General features: G+C 34.2%; 1 protein-coding gene across 13 annotated transcripts in view; it reads left to right on the top strand.

Annotated features, from left to right (window-relative positions):
- DOP1A (DOP1 leucine zipper like protein A) overlaps positions 1-21,958 on the top strand; it is a 99,254-nt gene that overhangs the window by 34,275 nt on the left and 43,021 nt on the right. For 7 of the 13 annotated variants that reach the window (XM_032275404.1, XM_032275396.1, XM_032275399.1 and 4 more), the window contains 11 exons: positions 1,993-2,182; positions 4,639-4,737; positions 10,577-10,676; positions 11,432-11,541; positions 12,355-12,463; positions 13,580-13,700; positions 15,159-15,278; positions 16,989-17,103; positions 17,453-17,482; positions 17,846-18,079; positions 21,261-21,882. In XM_032275404.1, coding sequence (XP_032131295.1) covers positions 1,993-2,182; positions 4,639-4,737; positions 10,577-10,676; positions 11,432-11,541; positions 12,355-12,463; positions 13,580-13,700; positions 15,159-15,278; positions 16,989-17,103; positions 17,453-17,482; positions 17,846-18,079; positions 21,261-21,882 — 1,850 coding nt within the window. Of the gene's footprint in view, positions 1-1,992; positions 2,183-4,638; positions 4,738-10,576; positions 10,677-11,431; positions 11,542-12,354; positions 12,464-13,579; positions 13,701-15,158; positions 15,279-16,988; positions 17,104-17,452; positions 17,483-17,845; positions 18,082-21,260; positions 21,883-21,958 lie in introns of all 13 variants that reach the window. The other 6 variants (XM_032275405.1, XM_032275402.1, XM_032275408.1 and 3 more) reach the window with 5 other exon arrangements.

Here is a 21,958-nt window from a genome sequence, read left to right as displayed (position 1 = left end):
AGCACATACAAGTCACTCAAGAAAATTGTGACTGATAATTTAAAATAATAGATAGGACATTTAGATTAATGAAAAGAATGAAAAATTAGTTCATGCAGTAACAATTTTTAAATTGCTAATGGGAGAAAATAGCTTAGTGCCAGTACAGTGCTGTTTTGCTAGCTGTTGACATGGTACTCTTGGTATTTAATTAATTGTTATTTGATCTGTTTGGTGCCCATTATTATTTTTGGGGAGTTAATAATTGTAGGCAATGCATTATGGCATTAAGTATCTCTAATACCTCATTACTAATATTCTTATTTTAAACAACTGAGTTGAGGCAGCAAAAATAGAAAATACCAAACTTTATAAGTAGACTTAATTATTAAATTTAAATATTTTATTCAAGTGCGTTGCCTAGTTATTATTTTTCAGCCGCTTCCATCATTCAGTAAGAATCTAATTCTTAATATATTGAATTACCTTTTTTTTTTTTTTTTTTTTTTTTTGAGACGGAGTTTCACTCATGTTACCCAGGCTTAAGTGCAATGGCGCGATCTCGGCTCACCGCAACCTCTGCCTCCTGGGTTCAGGCAATTCTCCTGCCTCAGCCTCCTGAGTAGCTGGGATTACAGGCACGCGCCACCATGCCCAGCTAATTTTTTGTATTTTTAGTAGAGACGGGGTTTCACCATGTTGACCAGGATGGTCTCGATCTCTTGACCTCGTGATCCACCCGCCTCAGCCTCCCAAAGTGCTGGGATTACAGGCTTGAGCCACCATACCCGGCCTGAATTACCTTTTTAAAGGCTCCTTGCGGAAAAAATAATTTTGTCCTCAAAGTTTGAAGCTTATCACTTGTTTTAATTAATTTTACTTTTTTTGTTATTTTCCTACAGTTTCATAAATGTAATATGAAATTATTTCATTTAGCTTATAAAATAGTTTTGTTTAAAACTGTCATTTTTCTCTTAAGGAAGCATGGACTTGATACCAATTATAACTCTGCTAGTTACAATTTAAAATTTTATAGAAGTTGAATAATGATCTTTATAACTGTGGTATTCCCATGATTTACCTTGTTAATGTTTTGCTAGTTATTTCATATAAGTTCTATAAAAGGATTTGTAAATGTTATTCTTTTACTATGTAGGTAAATTAAGGGCCAGAAGAAATTACAGGGTTAGTTTTAAGTAGCAAGTAAACAGTAGAACTCATCAAATTCTCTTCACTATACTACAGTGTAATAGACTTTCATGTATTGCATTGTTTATCTTATGTTGAAAACAAATAAAAAGTAATTTTTTTCAACTTTTATTTTGGATTCAGAGAGTACATGTGCAAGTTTATTACATGGTTATATTGCATGATACTGAAGTTTGGGGTTTGGATGATCCCTTTACCCAGGTAGTGAGCTTACTATTCAATATGTTTTTTTTTAGCCCACTCCCCTTTCTTCCCTCCCTTAAAAAGTAATCTTTAAGTGTATTTCTTATTAAAGCATTAGGTATCTTTGATTTTGTCATAGATCTAATTCATTGAAGTTTTGAACTATATAATGATTTCAGAAAGATTTGAAATGTCTTTTGAAGATTTCATAGAAAGCCAACAGAACATATATTCTATAGGTTACTATTAACTGAAATGTATGTGGTGTTTTAATACTTAGAGTACTATAACAGCCCAGTGAAGTAGGTTTGTGATGTCTTGTTATGTTTGTTTGTCTTGTCTTGTGATGGAGTTTTTTTGTTGTTGTTCTCTTCATTTTACAAATGAGGAGACTTAACTGAAGAACAATGAAGTGACTTCCTCAACATATGTAGTTAGTAAATGGTGGAGCCAGGACTTAAAGTCAGTCTTCTGACTTCTTTCAGTCATCACACTTGTTTCTAGGGTGGAACATACAACTATAGCATGGATGTTTGCATACATTCTGGGAAGAAAGTGATTTATTTTTAAAAGGATGAAATTAAATGTTTCCCTTTTTAAACCACTTTATTTATACCTCAGAACAAATACGTTGTTGGAAAAGGTTGCTGCTGCTGTGGACCAGTCGGCATTCTACAGTGCCCTGTGGGGTAGCCTTCTCACCAGTCCTGCTGTGCGTTTACCTGGAATCACATATGTTCTTGCCCATTTAAACAGGAAGCTTTCTATGGAAGATCAACTTTATATCATTGGCAGTGATATTGAGCTAATGGTAGGTCTAAAAATATGGTTGCTCATTTCACAAATATTTCCTTAGAACCAGACACTATTCCAGACGTGCACTGAGATTGTGTAATGAACAGTTTCCATTTTCATGGAGCTTACATTTTTCAGATCTCTCAAGTTGTATACTCCTTAAAATACAAAATATTTCCATCGCCCTTAAAAGTCGTCCATGCCTCTTTTTAGTCTCTCCCCTTCCTCTATACTCCCAGGCCCTTTGAAACACTGATCTGTTTACTGTTTCTATAGTTTTATTTTTTCTAGAATGTTACATAAATCATACTGTATATAAGTGGACTCATTTTTTGTGATCTTTAGATCCATGTTGGTCAGACTGGTCTTAAACGCCTGCCTTGCCCTCCGAAGGTACTGGGATTACAGGCATGAACCACTGCACCCGGCCTGTGTGCATGTACCATTAATCAGCTAATGGACATTTGGGTTGCTTCTATATTTTGGCTATTAAAAATAATGCCCATTGAACACTCATTTATGAGTTTTAGTATGGACATGTGTTTTCATTTCTTTCAGGTGTATACCTAGTAGTGCCATTTCTGAGTTTTTTGGTACCTCTGTTTAGCTTTTTGAAGAATTGGCAAATTTTTTTCCAAAGTGACTGCACCAGTTTTTATTCCCACTTGGAGTATATGAAGATTTCAGTTCTGTCACATCATTGCTAACACTTGTCTTTTTTATTATACTTCTCCCAGTGGGTATAAAGTATTGTCATTGTGGTTTTGATTTGCATTTCCCTAATGACTAATGAAGAACATATTGTGATAATTGGCTATTTGTATATCTTCTTTGGATAAGTTTCTGTTCAGATTCTTTGTCCATCTTAAAAATTAGGTTATTTGCCTTTTGTTGTTGAATTGTTGTCGAATCTTCCTTATATATTCTCAGTATTAAACCCTTATCATATATATGATTTGAAAATATTTTCCCCTATTCTGTAGATTATTTTCCCATATTCTTGATAGGGTCCCTTGAAGCAAAAAAGTTTTAATTTTGATCAAGTCCAGTTTATCTAATTTTTTTTCTCTTGCTACCTATGCTTTTGATATTATATTTAAGAAACCATTGTCTAATCCAAGGTATCAGAGGTTGACTCTTTTTTCTTCTAATGTGTAAGTTTATTAGAAATTGCCAAACTATTTCCAAAATGGCTATGCTTTTTAAATTCAGGTTTTAAAATATACTGTTACATTTATTTTTAATGACTTAATGTAAATTTTAAACAAATCTTTTTTTACTTATTAAATAAATGACACACATGGAAAAACGTGCAAAATATCACAGTCAAAGGAATATTCTAATATTCAAAGAGCTATATATAATATGAATAATCAAGTAGAAAATGGATTTGAGTCGATAAAGGAAATAAACATAATTCAAATATAAAGAGATGATCTATATTGTAATAAAGAAATAAAAGTTTAAACTACACCAACCCAGTTTTCATGTCTAAAAAAAAAAATGGGAAAAAAAAATGTATTGCTAAGCAAGCATGTGGAGAAACAAATTGTCATGCAAACTTCGTGGGAATATAAAGTGATAGAAACCTAATAGAAAGCATTATGCTATTTATTTATTTATTTATTGACAGTCTCACTTTGTCACCCAGGCTGGAATGCAGTGGCAAAATCTGGGCACACTGCAACCTCCGCCTTCAGGGCTCAAGCAACTCTCTTGCATCACCCACCGAGTAGCTGGGATTACAGGCATGCACCACCATGCCCATCTAATTTTTGTATTTTTAGTAGAGACAGGGTTTCACCGTGTTGGCCAGGCTGATCTCCAACTCCTGACCTCAAGTGATCCACCCACCTTTGCCTCCCAAAGTGTGTTATTACAGGCGTGAGCCACCACACCTAGCAGTATTATGCTATTTAAATTGTAGCTGCGCATACCTCCAAGACCTGGCAATTCTATTTTGAGAGATTTATCTTAGAGATGTAGATGTATATTATGTAAATATTATATATTGCAACGTTATTTACAATAGTAAGTGCTTAGAAACAGTGTAAGTGCACATGATTAGAAGCTTGGTTGACTAAGAGTTCATTTACAAAATAAAATACTTTGGCCCTTAAGAAATGAAGCTCTTTATGTAATAATAAAGGAAGATCTCTGAAACATGTTAAATGAAAAAGGCAGAGTTTAGAATATATGTATGTGTTTTTCTTGTATTTGCAGAAGATATTAGTAAAACTGTTGCCTACAAAAGGGAAATTGAATAGTTGGAAGTTTTGCTGTATAGTCTTTTGTACTTCTTAATTTTTATACTGTCATGATGTGTTTACTATTCAAAATAATGTAAATATCTTTAAATATTGATTAGCTCCTCAGAAGCATACTTTTGAGAAAATTAAGAGTTGTTACATTTTTATGGCAAAAAATTCCCAGTGTAATAGACAATAGATGTTAAAGATGCTGTTATTTCAGGTAGAAGCAGTAAGTACTTCGGTGCAGGACTCAAGTGTCCTTGTACAGAGAAGCACACTGGACCTCATACTCTTCTGTTTTCCATTCCACATGAGTCAGGTAAAATATTAATGCTGATATTAATATAAAGCATTCTTGGAAAACTATAGATTGATAAAATGTGTAGTTATTTTTTAAAGGCATGTATGTTGAATTATTGTATAAATCAGTAAGCACATAGAAAATAAGTTCCTTTTTAAGGAGTGGAATTTGTCATGAAAAAAAAGAAAAACTAAAGAAAAAACTCCACTGATTTTATAAGAATGTGGTAATTCAAGTAGATTATTTCATACTTTTGAAAAAAGTTGTAACATATAAAAAGCAAGAGGTTTTCATTCCTAACTCTGAGTAAGCCTAGACTGAGACGCAGGCCTTCTACCCAGCCATCATCTGTGCTGATGTTATGTTATCTTGTTATGGTGATTTTAACATGCTTGCCAGACCCTTAGCAGAGTTGACTATAACTTAAGAGCCGGCCACATGTTTGTTTACTCACTGTGATACTATTTTTTTTTTTTTTTTGAGACAGAATCTCACTCTGTCACCCAGACTATAGTTAAGTGTCGCCATCTCAGCTTACTGCAACCTCCACCTCCCAGGTACAAGCACTTCCTTGCCTCAGACTCCAAAGTAGCTGGGATTACAGGTGTCTGCCAACACACTGGGCTAATTTTTGTATTTTTAGTAGAGATGGAGTTTCAGGCTGGTCTTGAACTCCTGACCTTATGATCCACCCACCTCAGCCTCCCAATGTGCTGGGATTACAGGCGTCAGCCGCCATGCCTGGCGTTGTCACTGTGGTATTTATTACAAATAAGTGCAACTTATTTGTAATAAGTACAACTAATTTGACAGATCATAAATGAAGATCATTCCTAGAACTTAATTTAATCAGTGCCCTCATTTTAAAAGAGATTATCTAAATTCCTTTGGGTTCTAAACTTTGATGAAGGTGATTTGCAGCACCAGAATATAGGCATTCAGAATGGTAGAACTACATACCCAACAAAAGTAATAAGATATTGAGACTAACTACCTTGGAAAAGTAAATTTATTCCTAAAAAGATATTAGTTGAAGAGACTATTATTTGAGTTTTTCATAAGAACTGTGATTAATTGATAACTGTAGTGAATTTTCATTATGACTGGACAATTTTTTATTCATTATTAAGATATTTCTTTTACTTTGATGTTGAAATGTTAATAACTTAAATAATTCTACACTTTATTGTCTATACTGTCACTAACTGGAGTGTAAATCACTCTCTGTTTCTATTTTGAGTCTTTGACCCTTAAACTAAGGGACTTTATTCTACTCTTTGGGTTTTCACAAAAAACACCTGTTGAGTCAACTCAGCATAATCTAAATTTAGCAAATCTCTAGTATAGCAATGGCCAAACAGCCCAAAAGATAAGAAAGGTTTTTGCTTTGTCTTAGAAAACAAAGAATATGCCAAAGCAAGATATGTAATCCGAAAGTCTAAAATTTGTGCTGACTGGATCTTTAGCCAAAAAATTTATTGACTTTCACTCTTGAACTTTCCAATTGCTTTCTTACCTTCTAAATATTCAACATCATTGGACCCTCAGTTGATACATGTTTCAGCAAGATCTGAGGAATTAAGTCATAGTAGACTCAAGAACTTAATTTGTAATCTTAATATTATTATCAGTGTTTCCTAAAGCTTTTTTCAGCTTGTTCTTTCTTACTCTACCTTCTCTGTATTCCTACCAGCTAAAATGTTCTAGATTCTTACATTCTGTAATATGTATTAAGAAAACAGTAGCTTTGTTGAATGTGTTTTTTAAAAGTACACACTCAATTCTAATAATCTTGTAATTCTAATACTTTTCTCCCTGTTAAAACTGACTCTTTCAATGAAGAGACCCCCTCCAAACAGGCTTTGTGTGAGCAACATGGCTGTTTATTCACCTAGGTGCAGGCGAGCTAAGGCCAAAAAGGGCATCAGCGAAGGGTGGTGGGATAGGAATTGGTTTTATAGATTGGGGCAGATCTTTCGGGGAGGGGGCAGGGGTGTTGGAATAAGATCAGTTACAGTGGCGGGAGTAGGGGCAAGGAGTATATATTACCATAATTTCAGTTACAGTGGTGGGTGGGGTAAGGCATAAGAGTAGTTAAGATGGCAGGGTTGGGTGAGGAGTATTCACATTATTATAAGAACAGTTAAGATGACAGGATGGGGTGAGGGGAAGCTTATGTCCAAGGGAAGCTCTGCAGGCTTGGGGTGGGGGGTGAGGGGTGGAGGGTGATCAGCTGAGGCAGGCAGGATTTTAGCCTTTCTGGGTCCAAACTTGCACATGGAGACCTGACACTCCCCACTACACCCAATTCTAATACAGTTCTCCCTATTACTGTACCAAACTGAATAAGGATTATGATGTAGTCACCTTAGTTTCCCACTTTCCCTCTTTCTGTGTCTTGCAGATTCTTGGCAAGTATGGATTGTATTATAATTGTAACTTAACAGTACCTTCCTTACCACATCCCAAAAGGATGATTGCTGTTAGGAACTTTAGCAGTGGGATAGACTGCTACATTTCTTTTACTTGTTTCCTGGAAAGCACACCCAAATCTGTAGTACTTATACTTTGAGATTATAGTAGACTTTTTTCATATTAGAAATAGATGGTGATATCAGTTGTAATCAAGAAGCAGCTTTTTAAATTTTTTAATGGACATGAGTTATATATATTTATCCTGTACAACATGATGTTTGAAATACATATACATTCTGGAATCTGTAAATTGAGCTAATAAACATTCATTACTTCACACTTAATTTTTACAGTGAGAACACAAAATGTATTCGGAGCAGTTTTAAAGAATACAGTACATTGCTAACAACTATAGTTACTATGTTGTACAGTAGATCTTTTTGAACTTATTTTTCCTATCTGAAATTTTTTATCCTTTGACTAAAATCTTCTGCTTCCTGCTTAAGAGAGTAGTTTTTCTCGCAAAATAAGATGGGGAGACATTTGTACTTTTTAACATTTTGTGACAGTATAATCCTTTATCTGATGTTGATTAGATCGGAAGTTCTCAGATACTTTAGTTGAAGAGCCCCATTACACTCTTTAAAAATACCGAAGGTCCTCAAAAATCTTTTGCTTGTATTGGTGAGATCTGTCTATGTTTATCATATTAGAAATTACAACTGGCAAATTTTAAAATATTTACTGATTAACAATAACAGTTACTATATTAGCATAAATAACATTTTATGTAAGTAACTGTTTTCTAACATATAAAAAAAATTAGTGAGAAGCATTGTTTTGTATATGTGCAAATTTCTTTATTGTCTGGCCTAATAGAAGAAAGCAGAGTGCTTTATATCTTCCTCTGCATTGTCTTTTGTGATTTGTTCTTTTGGTTAAAGTGTATGAAGAAAATCTGCTCTCACATTGATATATAGCTGGAAAATTGAGAAGTATTTCAGTAGCATTTTATGTTAAAATTACGTGTTCTTTGATATTATACCAAATTTTGCAAGCTGTAGATTTTCAAAATTAGTTACAATATTGAGTCTTAAACCATATAAATGAACTTTTCATGTACTGTTTCATTAAAATCCACTGACCTATCATGTACTTTCAGTGGATCTTTCAGTCATACATGCTTTTGTAATGTCATGATTGGATATTTAGGAAATACTGGCTTACTGAATTATGCAGATTTTCCGAATGTTTTCACATTTTATTATATTATACCAATCATGTTTATTTCTGTTGCCACTGATCTCATCAGTGAAGATTCTTAGATATGGGGAGAAACTTTTAAGCCCAGTATTGAGAAGCTTTCAAGCTAGTTCAAATCAAAATAGTACAATTTCAGCGGATTTGGTGGCTCACAGCTGTAATCCCAGCACTTTGGTAGGCCTGGGCGAACAGATTGCTTTAGGACAGGAGTTCGAGTCCAACATGGTGAAACCCCATCTCTAATAAAAATACAAAAACTAGCTGGGCGTGGTGGCACATGCCTGTAACCCCCAGCTACTTGGGAGGCTGAGGCAGCAGAATTGCTTGAACCTGAGAGGGAGAGGTTGCAGTGAGCCAAAATCACACCACTGCGTTCCAGCATGGGTGATACAGCGAGATAACATCTCAAAAAAATACACACACACACACACACACACACACACACACACACACACATTTATATACACACGCAGTTTCAATCTAAGTGCAAGTTTTCTATAATTTTAATTTCTCTTGGAAGCTCAACTTTTATTATTTGTCACGATTAATATTATTTTCCTTGAAATGACAGGCTCACTTTGAGAAAATGACGACAAAATGCCCAAGTCTGCATAATCATAGTTGGTGTTAGTAATTCTTTCAGGTAAAAAATGACATTCTGTGAGAAAGCTGGTAGTTAAGCTCACAACCCAGTTACACAATTGGTTTTCCTTGAGACAACTATCATACTTCAGTATACATCAGAAGTACTTTGAGTGTATCTTTAACTTTATTACACAGAATATTGAAAGACATGCACTCAAAGATTGATATATAAGAAAACAAATTTATACTGTTTTAACAACACTTTTAAATGGAACTGACGTCTTTTTTTTGTTTTTGATTTTACTGCAAGTACATGGCAGTAAACATATAATGATTACCAGTATCGCGGGTGCCACTGCTGTGCTGCTGCTTTTCATGCTAAGGTGCATCAGGGCAAATGTCAACAGAACAAAAAGCCCCATAACATCTTGGTATTGTTACGAATATGCATAGTTTTATTTGTTATGAATATGATTAGTTTTTATTTTGTGGACCCCCTGAAAAACTCTTAGAGATACCCAGGGGTCTTGAACTGTACTTTCAGAATCACACAGTTCAATAGAAGACATTCGTGTTCAAAGGAGTGAACCTAATTTGTCAATTGTTGGTGATCTGTATCATCTCAATTATTTCTCTAAGATTCCTCTAAAATAAATGATCTGGGTAAATCCTTTCTAATTCTAATTCTATCAAAGAAGCATGGTATAGGACAAAGTTCACTGGTCTATGATTAAGGAGAAGTGAGTTCTCCATCTAGCTGGGGCACTTAACCAGGGATTTGAATTTGGCTAAGCACTTAGCCAAAACCTCCAGAACCTGTGAGGGTTAGGTTCTTTATTTATAGAGTGGTTGCTAAATTAGTTTCCCCATTTTCTTCTAATTCTGATTCCAAGATTCTATTGTAAAGTAATTTATCTTAAAATTAATAGCAAGTTAGTTGCATTTCTTCTATTTTGATTTTTATAACTTTACCTCTTTTAGCTATAACCAGATCTCCTTTAATCATTTTTTAAATATTGAATTAAGGATATTGAGAAAAAAGAAAAAAAAACTCTTAAAAAGATCTGGAAAAAATGAGAGGAAAATTAAGATTTGTTAAAGCTGAGTGATTGCTGGAAAATGGTTTATTTTGTTGTTTTCTCTATTTTTCGGTATGTTTAAAATACTACAGGATAAAAATTTTTAAAAAAATAAATGACTTTGAGTTGATGAAGTTAGAGACCTTCTAAGTTTATAGTCAGTTGACAACATTGTAAATGTGAAAGACTAATGGCATATGATTTTCTTATGTCTGTCCCATCTTGCTCCATTTTATTTATTTTATGTCAGAATTCGCTTTATATAAAAAACTTTAAACTGGAAGTTGAAATAATTAAGTTACAGTGTCAGTTATACAACTAAATAGCCATGTTACCTATCTTTCTTCTTGTTTCCTAATCCGTAAAATGGAAGTAATAATTTCTGTGTTTGAAATAATATATGAAAGTACTCCATATACCCTAATGTTCTGAGCATATTGCAAAACATTTTTTAAAGAGAAAAAACATAATATATATTGTATATTGTTAAGTATAACCATATTCCTAACTTTCAGGCCACTCGTCCGGATATGATTAGGATCTTGTCAGCAGCCCTTCATGTAGTACTAAGGAGGGATATGTCTCTGAACCGAAGACTTTATGCATGGCTTCTTGGTAGGTACTTGATGTCTTCAGTCATAATTGGGAAAAAATGGAGGGAGATTTGTCATGTATCAGGATTACCAAGTTGTATGTATGTCCTAAATTTAAACACTAAGATTTCTTGTGTAAATGGACAATAAAAATATAAACAGTGTTAGTTGTGTATGACATGAAGAAATTTCAGAAGCTTCATGGTTGAATAGGCTATTTGAATCCATAAAGTCATGTTGCCTAGTCCTTAATTTGTTTTTCCCATTACAAATTGAGGTAGTTGTACTTTAAGTTAGTAGGCAAACAAGGATGAGCTAATAAAATGCTGGCATACTGTCCAAAACTCTGAAGTCATGAAAGGAATCAGGACTAGTACCATTGTCTTATACATCATACGAATGTCCCGCTTAGGCATTAATACATGTGTACACTTTGATCTTCTATGTTTTTTGTGTGTTTTGCCTGTCTTCACAACTCTTCACTCCCTAGAGTGAGGGGACATAATGTAACTTATTGGGATGTTCTGCATATTCAGTTATTTCACTGTTAGTAAAATTGGCCAAAAAACAAAGGATAATTCTGGAAGAATACTATGATACTTATGTATTGGTTTCCCTTTATTAAACTATCTAAAATGATCTCTCTTGCTGACATTGAATGGGCTACTAATTGGTAAGTGTTTAGTGCTGTTTTTGAGATTTTGCTGTTTTGGTATTTAGTGAACAACAGTTTTGAGAATTCCTTTTTAATTAATTTTGTGATTTGTTTCCCTGGAGGTTTTGATAACAATGGTGCTATCATAGGACCCAGAAGCACAAGACACAGTAATCCAGAAGAACATGCCACTTATTATTTCACTACATTTTCAAAAGAATTATTGGTCCAGGTAATGAATATTTTCATTATTCTTTGGTCACTTACTGACCACTAAAGTTACTGAAAAAGTGTAAGACGAGGTCCTCCCTTAATTGATTTTACAGTTGAAAGGGTGGAGACAAAACTTACAAATATCCCAAGAATGTGTATAACATGAAAATGCATGTAAAATGATAAATAATCATATGTTAGACTACCACCTAAGACAAAAGATTTTTTTCTCTTTGTTTTCATTACTTTATTAAAACATAGTTGCAGCTTCTCACCTCTCTGCCCTGTGAAAGTTGGAGCTTTTCCAAAAATGAGTCAGGACGTGGGCTTTTTCTTGTGAAGCTCTGGAGAAGTTTATTATTATTTTTATTTGAATTATATTTGTTTAAGGTATTTCAAATAAACAAGAAAATACATGGTATCTGAAGCATTTTTAAAGGAGTGAGGTTATAAGAATATAGTTATTAAGTCTGGAAAAATAATTGCCTAACAGCAGATACTGCAGTGATAATGTGGCATAGTTTGAGAAGGATTATCTTAAATAAAAATTTATCTGTAAGGAAAACACTTGGCTTATGAATATGTTTTTCTAAATTTGCTTTGATATTCCACTATGTTTAAAGTAAATTTAGACAGTTTTTTTCTGAAGGTAAATAAAAATATTTTTTTCCTAGCAGCATAAGAAGGCCAAGGTTGGTGAACAGGCTTCAGAAAAGCAATGGGTGCATAAATCTCCATTACATATGGTTACATTTAAAAGTATTTTTTCTTAAGGAAAAAATCTTTGAATATGTTCATTTAAATGACCAGTGTGTACTTTCCTTTTTTAAAGGCAATGGTGGGAATCTTACAAGTGAATGGATATGGAGAAGAGAGCACTCTAATGCAGGATCTAAAGCCTTTTCGAATTTTAATCAGTTTACTGGACAAACCTGAGCTAGGTAATATATACTCTCCTAGGGCATAAGGTTATGTGTGGTACTTTGTGTTAATAAGAAAATAAAAAGAGTCATCAAGGAAATTGTTATATTTTGAGGTGGCTGTTAAGTTCTCAACAATTTCTTAAAGTTCACTCTTTGAAGTTAAGATACAGATATTCATCCAGCTGATACATTATTATGTTTGTCCTGTGCTATGTATGTAGCAGAAGGAATCACTTTAAAGATGCTATTTAAGCTTCTCTTAATCCTGATTATGTTACTGAAATTGAAACATTTATCTATCATGACCAATTTATAGTTCAGAGAATCCAATGACTTGAGAAAAAATATTTGTGATGTGAACTTTTTCTCCACATTCCCTTTATTTTGTATGTTGTCTCTTTATTCTTTGTGTATTTGTTACATATTATGGCACTTGAGACCGAAATCAGGAAAAATCGTAAATATTTGCAACAATAAAATGAAATCATAAAGTATGCAATTTCTTCAAATTATATACAGATGTGTTAGCAGATGTCTTCTCACCATTTCTTAAAAATGAAAAAATTTTAAATGTAAGAATAACTTGAGTTGTATAAATTGTCTTGAGAGGCTTTTTGGCTATTATAACAGATGAAACTCAGGAACTTTTTTAAGGAAATGATATCTGTAATAGCAAGAAAATTTAGCCTTATGCATTTTAGTATTAATAGCAGTAATTATGAGTAGCATTTGTTGAATATTCATTATATTTTAGAAATTATGCTACCCGTCTTACAAATATTTTTTCTAACCCTTAACAGTCCTGTAAGCTTTGGTATTGCCCTCATTTTGGTTGAGGAAACTAAAGCTCAAGAAAGTTAAATAACTTGTTCAAGGTAACAGAACTATTAACTGGCAAAACCAGTTTCTCTGATTCTGTAACTTCTGTTGTGTTAACCTGCCCTTTAAATATTTGTTTAATTATGTAATGTTTTATATTACCGTCTCAAAAAAATGTGAATTTAGCTTAGCTTCTGAAGAAATATTATTTTAAAAATACTTGTTTTTAAAGCATTGTTTAATTAGGCCAATTTTCAGATAAGCATGATTTGTTCATGCCAATTAATTAGTATCTAATTTGCATATTAATTTTAGGACCTGTAATTCTAGAAGATGTCCTGATTGAAGTGTTTAGAACATTGTATTCTCAATGCAAAGCAGAGTTGGATCTTCAAACAGAACCACCCTTCAGCAAGGATCATGCTCAGTTAAGCAGGTAAATTATAAAAAAAATTAAATATGACTTAAAGATATAGTATGTATTCTCTTAATAGAAACTTGAAGTGTTAGTAATAACTCGGATCATATTCTATGAAGTTTGTGTTCTAATAAGTTAAAATATAACTGTAATTTGGTAATTTATTATAATTAACTGCATTGTAATCTTTCAAACAGACACTTAACAGCACGATGTCAGAACCACCACAGTCCAGACAGGGTTGGTTGTTAATCTCACCTGTTTAAAATCTAAAAAATTAAATTTTACTAGTTAATTTGAAGATACTGGCTCCAGGAAATTTACTTACATTTACCAAACTCACAAGAAACTAATTGCCACATATTAGTAATTGGAGTTGTAACAAATCAGGTGTATGTGTGTATGTGTACATGCATACATAGGACAAGTCATGTAACGGCATGTCCTGTTTTCTAATCAGGAATAGAGCTGACAAAATTTTTTTTCTTCTCTACATTAAGCAGACCAACTCTTTTCCCGTATCATCTGTCACTGTAATATGGCAAAGGTTCCAAAACTACAGTTTTGTTTTTTACATAGTTTGCATTTAATTGGTGTCTTCTTGGTGAGACTTTGGAGCTACTCTGAGCTTTCCTAAAACATATATATACATGTAAATGTTTTAAGACAGTTTTTAATTTCTGGTGATATAATCCCCTGTATTTTTTGTTGTAGAAGTTAGCATTAACTAACCTGGTACTCTTTTTCATTCTGTATGCTATCTATCCGAGAATTGATATCACCCATAGAGTATTTAATTAGTCTTCTTCTGTGACATGCTAGTTGTATTGACAGTACCTCAGTATATAAAGACAGTTGTTTTAATTGTTAGAAAAGACAGGAAGAGAAAATAGCTAATAGGCTAAAGGGTTGCCACTTGAAATAACAGTTATTTTTTCCTGATGCAATTTCAGTAATAATGGCTATTAACAGCACTAGTTTGTTTTGTTGTGGTTGTTTTTCAAACTAAGAATAATTTGATTGAAGCTGGTCAAAAGAAACTAAACCTTTCTTAAGAAAATCCTGAATGGCACAGGGAAGCAGATAAAATTCTTGAGAATTAAGGCTGTGAAAATCAAATCACTACTCAGTTTATATGTGCCAAGGGAAATAAAAGAATTTTGCCAAATTAACAGTCCCACACTCTAATAGTTCAAAAAGAACATCTTGTTCCTTGTCTTTTTTATTCAGCAATTATGCAAGGCTAATTTCTGATCTTGACCACATATTTGAGTTACAAAAATTCAAATTTGGAAAAATAACTGCACATACAGTAATAGGGGAGTGGCAGTAGATAAAAATTGTTTGTTGCAGTCTTCTTACTAGCACATTTTCTAGCAACTACCTAGGAGTATGTACTGGCATTGCACTCAAGTTTAAATTTGAAAAAATAAATGTTAATATTTTTTAGTTTTGTTTTCTTTTCTCTTTTTCCAGTAAATTAAGAGAAAATAAGAAAACAGCAGAGCTGATTAAAACTGCCAACCTTCTCTTTAATTCCTTCGAACCTTATTATATGTGGGATTATGTTGCACGTTGGTTTGAAGAATGTTGTAGGTATGTTGAACTTTCATTCCTTTTAATTTAGTAGCATCCAAAACTAACCTTTGAGTTATTTTTAAGTTGTTAAATTTAGTGAATGTTCTTTTATATGTTCTACTACTAGCAACTATTAGTTACTTATTATCCGTAATCTGACTCTATGTTGTCACATAGGCTATAAACTCATTGATCATATAACCTTAGAATTGGAAAGGAGTTTAGAGATCAGTTATTCATACACCAGAATAGATTAAAGATTTCCCTCTTCAGTCTATAGTAATCCAGTTTTTTATTGTGTAGAAAAGATAGCAAATTTTTGGCTACTGCCTCAGCACACTTTCCCAAAAGAATTTTCACTTTGATTAACAAAAAACTTCTTGGCCTGACTTGTGTTTTTAAAGCCATTAGAACTAATTCATACTGTCACTGGCAAGTGATAAAAGCCTTCTACCCCTTGGGAAATAAAGCCAAAAATATGTCTGAAAACCCTAGGATACCAGTGAGCCTGTGTGGAATCTCTGTCTGGCTGCTACACCATATCCTCTCAACTCAAAGCTCAGAAGCATGTAGTCAAAATGTAATTGTGTATGATCTTGCATTAGAAGTCTTTTAATAAAAAATGTAATTATTGCTCCTATACATTAATCTCTAATGGTTTAGAAAGTTCTTGGCTTATTCAGCAGATGTTGAACACCCAGCTAAAAAGCATCGTGCTAGGCAGAAAGACAGTCCCTGTCTTCAAAGATCTTATAGTGAGAACAAATAAGACATGCACATGTATATTCCTAGTATTAAATGAAAAATTACAAATGTCTTAATAGATTATAGGAATGCAGAGGAATCATACCTTTGTGCCACCTGATCCTACTCTGAGATTTTTCCTTCCACATTCAGAAATGCACACATCCACACTTCTTCAGCCAATCTGTACCATTCTCTGAAAGTTAGAAAGTTATCTTTCATGCTGCTGAGGCTTCACTTGTGCTATTCTTTCTAAAATACTCTTCCCCCTTGCCCATCTGCTGAAAGCCTATGTAGAGGTTACCCACCTTTCCTTCCTTGACTGCCTCAAATCTCCTATCAGAATCAATGCCTCTGACACTGTCACATTGTTGCATTTATTTGTCTACATGCTTATATTCTTGTTGGTCAGGGACTATATTATATTCTTTATGTCTTAAGAGTGTAGGGCAATGTATAGTCATATAGGATTTCTATGATTTAATATGTATGTTGGAGGAATGATCTCTACTACTTGGGTCAAAAGAGGCTTCCTGGAGGAGGTAACATTTGATCTCAGACTTGAAGGACAGATTCATTCTGAACATGGGAAAATGAGATTGGGGAGGAAAGTAGTACAGAAGAACAAATGAGCCTGTTTTAAGACCCCAGTGTTAGAAATCAAGTAGCAATTAATCAATGTTAACTGGGAGGTGACATCTGTAGTAGAAGCAGTGGGAAATAAGTCCCAGAAAGTGAGATCCATTCAGAACACTTCAAAGTGCAGGATGGGAGTTGCAGGGACAGGTTCAGCCTAGGAATCTTGCTTTGAGAATTTTCCACATAAAGGTACAGTGTTCTAGGGGAAATAGAATATGTCATCACAAAAACATTACTGTGTGTGACCCAATATTGACTTGGCCTTCATTAGAAGGATGATGATGCTGTCACAGGTATTCACATCACTTGACAGTATACTTAATAAAGTCAATTTTGTCCTTTTAGGAGGACACTGCATGCCAGGCTTCAGATTGGGCCTGGAGATAGTAGCGACTCATCTGAATTACAGCTGACCAATTTCTGCTTACTGGTGGATTTTTTGTTGGACATAGTTTCTTTGGTAAGACTACCTTGGTAAGAAAATATCAAGGAAATCTAATAATGCAGTTCAAATATTTCATGTTGGAGGCAAGCCTTATCTTTAGATACATTTCATCTTTAAAATTAAATTGATTTTTTCCTCTTGTAAGCTTTTCTTCATAAAATCTTTTAAGTGTTTTGTCTTTTGACATATACACATAAAAAATATATGGAATATACGTCATAATTGCATGTTATAAAATCTTAACTGTTAGTGTATAGTGGTCTAATGCTGCATTTATATTAACATATTTCTATTAAATGAAGACTGTTGGAAATCTTTTCCCTTCTGTTTTCTCTCCTCACTTCTTTGCTTTCTCATTTTGAAGCCTACTAGAAGTATGAGGGTGCTGTGTCAGGTACGACATTCAGCCTGTTTTGTTTTTAAATGATTCTGTTTACTTTTGTTATGTTATAATTTTAATAATGTAGCAGATAAAATTGGGGTTCTTTTATAATATATGCTTTGCAATATTTAAATTGAGAATTTGGGATTAGAAATTTTATAAGGCATCAGTAATAAAATGTTAAGAGCATGATGAGTATAAAACATTAAAGAGTAAAATTATTGCCTTATTTATATAGTGTTATACAGTGTTAAGAGCATGATGAGTATAAAACATTAAAGAGTAAAATTATTGCCTTATTTATATAGATTTTAAAAATGTAACGTTTGGGTTACACATTGTTTAAACTTTTTTTTATTTCACTTTTATTTTCAGGAGACTTATATTGAAATCCAGACAGAACACTTGCCTCAGTTGCTGCTCAGAATGATTTCTGCCTTGACAAGCCATCTCCAGACATTGCACTTATCTGAACTCACAGATTCACTCAGACTCTGCTCAAAGATCCTTAGCAAGGTTCAACCTCCACTGTTATCTGCTAGCACTGGAGTTGTGTTACAGTTTCCAAGTGGGCAGAACAATTCAGTCAAAGAATGGGAAGACAAAAAGGTAATTTTAACTATTATTTTTGGTATTAGACCATTTACATTTCTTCAAAGCAGAACAGTTACTTAGTAAAATCACTTATACATAAGCACTTAAATAATAGTGAGTCTTTCTTAGATCCAAATGCAGTGTTAGTAGGCTTGTAGGCTTTTGGTTGTAGGGCAGTTTAATCTATATCAGTAATTTTCAATAGAAGTATCATGTGAATGGCGTATGTAATTCAAAATTTTCTAGTACCCACATTAAAGTAAAAAACAGGTGAAATTAATTTTAATTATAGTTTATTTAGACAATTGTAGCCAATATGTTATTTCAGTGAGATCTACATAAAATTGATGTCATATAAAAAAATACGTGAGGTAGCTTGAATTCTTTTTTGTACTGTCTTCAAGATCTAGTGAACATTTTACACTTACAGCACATCTTCTTCTGAGTATACAAAAGAAGCTAAAACAAAGGCACCACTCAAAGGTGGGCACAACAGTATAAATAACCAATTAGGGAAGGGTAGGTATATGTAAAATAGATGAAGAGTGGGGATCAATCAGAGGAAGGCATGCCACATGGGAAGACACGTTCTCAATCTGGTCTGTGGATTTATCCAGGACTTGCAGCTAGGCTTTAAACTGTCTTTGGCTTGAAGGTAGGGTTTCACCAGATCATTCCTGGCTGCCTAGGATTTGTCTGCCTCCTACTGCTATCACTGCTAGTTGCTGGATATCGAGTGGTGAGCTATGCATAGTCTCTGCCCTTCTCTATTCTTTCTTTCTAATTGGGAGACAGATATAAAACAAGTAAGTGGGTGTTTAATTACAGTTGTGATAAATGTACAAAAGAAAATAATCAAATGATAGGAATGTGGAAAATAGGGTGACTTGACATCGGCTGGGGTCAAAGAATGCTTTTTTGAGGAAGGAATGTTTGAGTGAAGCCCTAGAGAGATTGGTGTGGTGAGAGAGGTAAAAAGACAGCACTTGACAGAGGAAGTGTAACAGCCCAGTGGGTTCACCTTCCCTACTGCCTAGACAGAGCTGATTTATCAAGACTGGAAGTACAATGAAGAAAGAGTAATTTATGCAGAGCCGACTATGTAGGAGCCTGAAGTTTTATTATTACTCAAATCAGCCTCCCCAAAAACTTGGGGATCAGAGTTTTTAAGGATAATTCGGTAGGTGGGGAGGCGGCCAGTGAATTGGGAATGCTGTTTGGTTGGCTCAGGGATGAAATCATAGGGAGTTGAAGCTGTTCTCTTATGCTGAGTCAGTTCCTGGGTAGGGGCCACAGAACTGATTGGCCTGTCCAGATGGGGCCATTCAGTTGTTAGAAATGCAAAAACTTAGGTTCACATAGTGACGTTACCTACAAGAGTAATTGCGGAAGTTGCAAATCTGAGGACCTCTGGAATAATGGCTGGTAACATATAGAATTCCAGACCTTCTGATTCTAACCTGGTAACCTTTCATTTGTTTTACAAAACAATATAGCTTTAAAGTATAAACTAAATTCTTTCCTGGGGCTAGTTCAGCCTACACCCAGGAATGAACAAGGACAGTTGAGAGGTTAGAAGCAAGATGAAGTCAGTTAGGTGTGATATCTTTCACTGTCCTAATAGTCTCAGCTATGATTTCGCAAAGGCTGTTAGGCAGAGACAAGCACCAAGCAGACTAGAGATGCAGCTGTAAGATAGGCAGAGGCCAGGTCTTAGAGGGCCTTGAGCTATTCTAGGGCTTTTATTATTTAGGAACAACGGGAAGGCCCTGAAGGGGAAAAAGCAAATGGCATAATTAAGTTAGTGTATTAGAAGAGTTACTCTGGCTGCCTTGTGAAATGTAGATGAGAAACAGAACAGATGTGGGAAAACCTGTAGTAGCCCAGGTGAGGGGTGGTGGTAATTTGTACTAAGATATGAGGAGTAAAGATAGAAATGGATGGATTAGCAATATATTTAGGAGGAGAAATAGACTTAATAATAGATTGATAAGGGTAATGATCGCTAACACTTAATGAGTGTTTGCTAGTGCTAAGTATTGTGCCTTGTGCTTTATATATACGGTCATGTAATCTTCATAGCAACTGTAGAATGTAAGAATTATTGTCTCAATTATACATATTAGGAAATGGTGGTTTGGAGAGGTTAAATAGCTTGCCAGGTATCACATAACTAGTGAATGGCAGAGCCCTAGTTGATTCAAGTCCTGGATCCTTAACCCCTCTACTGATACGAAAGTGGGGAAGGGGAGGAGGGGTGGAGAAGGTACCAAGAATGACCCCTAGGTTTCTATGTTACTGACTCAAGGAAAAGTGTGTCATTCGCTGAGGCAAGGAACATTGGATGACACCCAGCTTTGGGCAACAGAGCATTTGGGCAACAGTTCATATATTAATAAGATCACTTTTTGTGATCTTATTCAAATGCAAATTATACTCTGACACAGTCACCCAAGGAATTCTTAGGTATAACTTGTACTTAAACTAAGCCAGAAAATATGCTTGATTTTTATATTTATTCAGTTATAGGAAGGAAAAGGCTAATATAGTTCTACTCCAGGAACTGATTCATTTGTTTGTTTGTTGTAATTGTCTCTTATCTTCCTCTCTAGATTATAAACTATTCCCTTTATTCCTACTACTTAATACAGTGTCTGGCACATGATAAGAGTTCAGGAACTAGTCACTGAAAGAATGTAAGATTAATAGCAAAGATTTAATTAGTACTTTACATATTTCAATAAAAATTTTACATTCATGTGGGCCTGAACAGATGACCTATTATATTTTATTTGTAGTTATTAATATGTCATTTTTTAACCTTACAGATCTCATTCTTTGTATTGTTTATACATTAGGAAAGTGATTTCATGAAGTAAATGAAATAGTCATTTGAAAACAAGGATATAGATCCTAGAGATTTGTATGTATGTATTTTTGTGCTCAATCTAACCTTACATATGCTCTGTATGTAGTCCATAATAAATACTTGGTGAATGAATGTATATTAATGTATTAGAACCGTATCAGTATTTCCTATTGAATACATATAAATCAGTGTAGGGGCTGCTTTAAGAGTTAACAGAATGGATAGGTTAAATTGTGAATAATCTAAAATGTCTCTCAAAAATGGCCTTTTCTAATTCCTAATATATCCTTTGCTACTCAGCCTTTTGCTTTCTTAACAATCTAACAGATATCATCAGTTTCTCATGAAAATCCTACTGAAGTGTTTGAAGATGGAGAAAATCCACCAAGTAGTCGATCATCAGAAAGTGGATTCACTGAGTTTATACAATATCAAGCAGACCGAACTGATGACATTGACAGAGAACTGAGTGAGGGGCAGGGACCAGCTACCATCCCAATTGGCAGCACATCCTCTGAGACAGAAACAGCATCCACTGTGGGATCTGAAGAAACCATCGTTCAGACCCCTTCTTTAGACACTCAGGGGACAACAACCCGAAGTGGGAAGACAGCCCAAAAGACTGCAATGCAATGCTGCTTGGAATATGTCCAACAGTTTCTTACCAGACTTATCAACCTCTACATCATTCAGAGTAACTCTTTTTCTCAGGTCTTGGCTACAGAGCATCAAGGGGATCTTGGTCAAGAACAAGGAGAGACTTCAAAATGGGACAGAAATTCACAAGGAGATGTAAAAGAGAGAAACATAAGTAAACAAAAAACTTCTAAAGAATACCTTTCTGCCTTTCTTGCTGCCTGTCAGCTCTTCCTAGAGTGCTCAAGTTTCCCAGTTTACATTGCTGAGGGGAACCATACGTCAGAGTTACGTTCTGAAAAATTGGAGACTGGTAAGGTCATCTCAGTTTTGCTTATATTTCAGTATTTTCTGTAGTATGCTGTTTTTTGTTTTGTTTTTTTTTTTTT

Source organism: Sapajus apella, unplaced genomic scaffold, assembly GCF_009761245.1.
Source record: "Sapajus apella isolate SASKATOON/1434 unplaced genomic scaffold, GSC_monkey_1.0 scaffold6, whole genome shotgun sequence".
NCBI classification, from domain to species: Eukaryota; Metazoa; Chordata; class Mammalia; order Primates; family Cebidae; genus Sapajus; species Sapajus apella.
The sequence above is the reverse complement of the archived record's forward strand: the minus strand, read 5'-3'. Positions and strand labels throughout refer to the sequence as shown.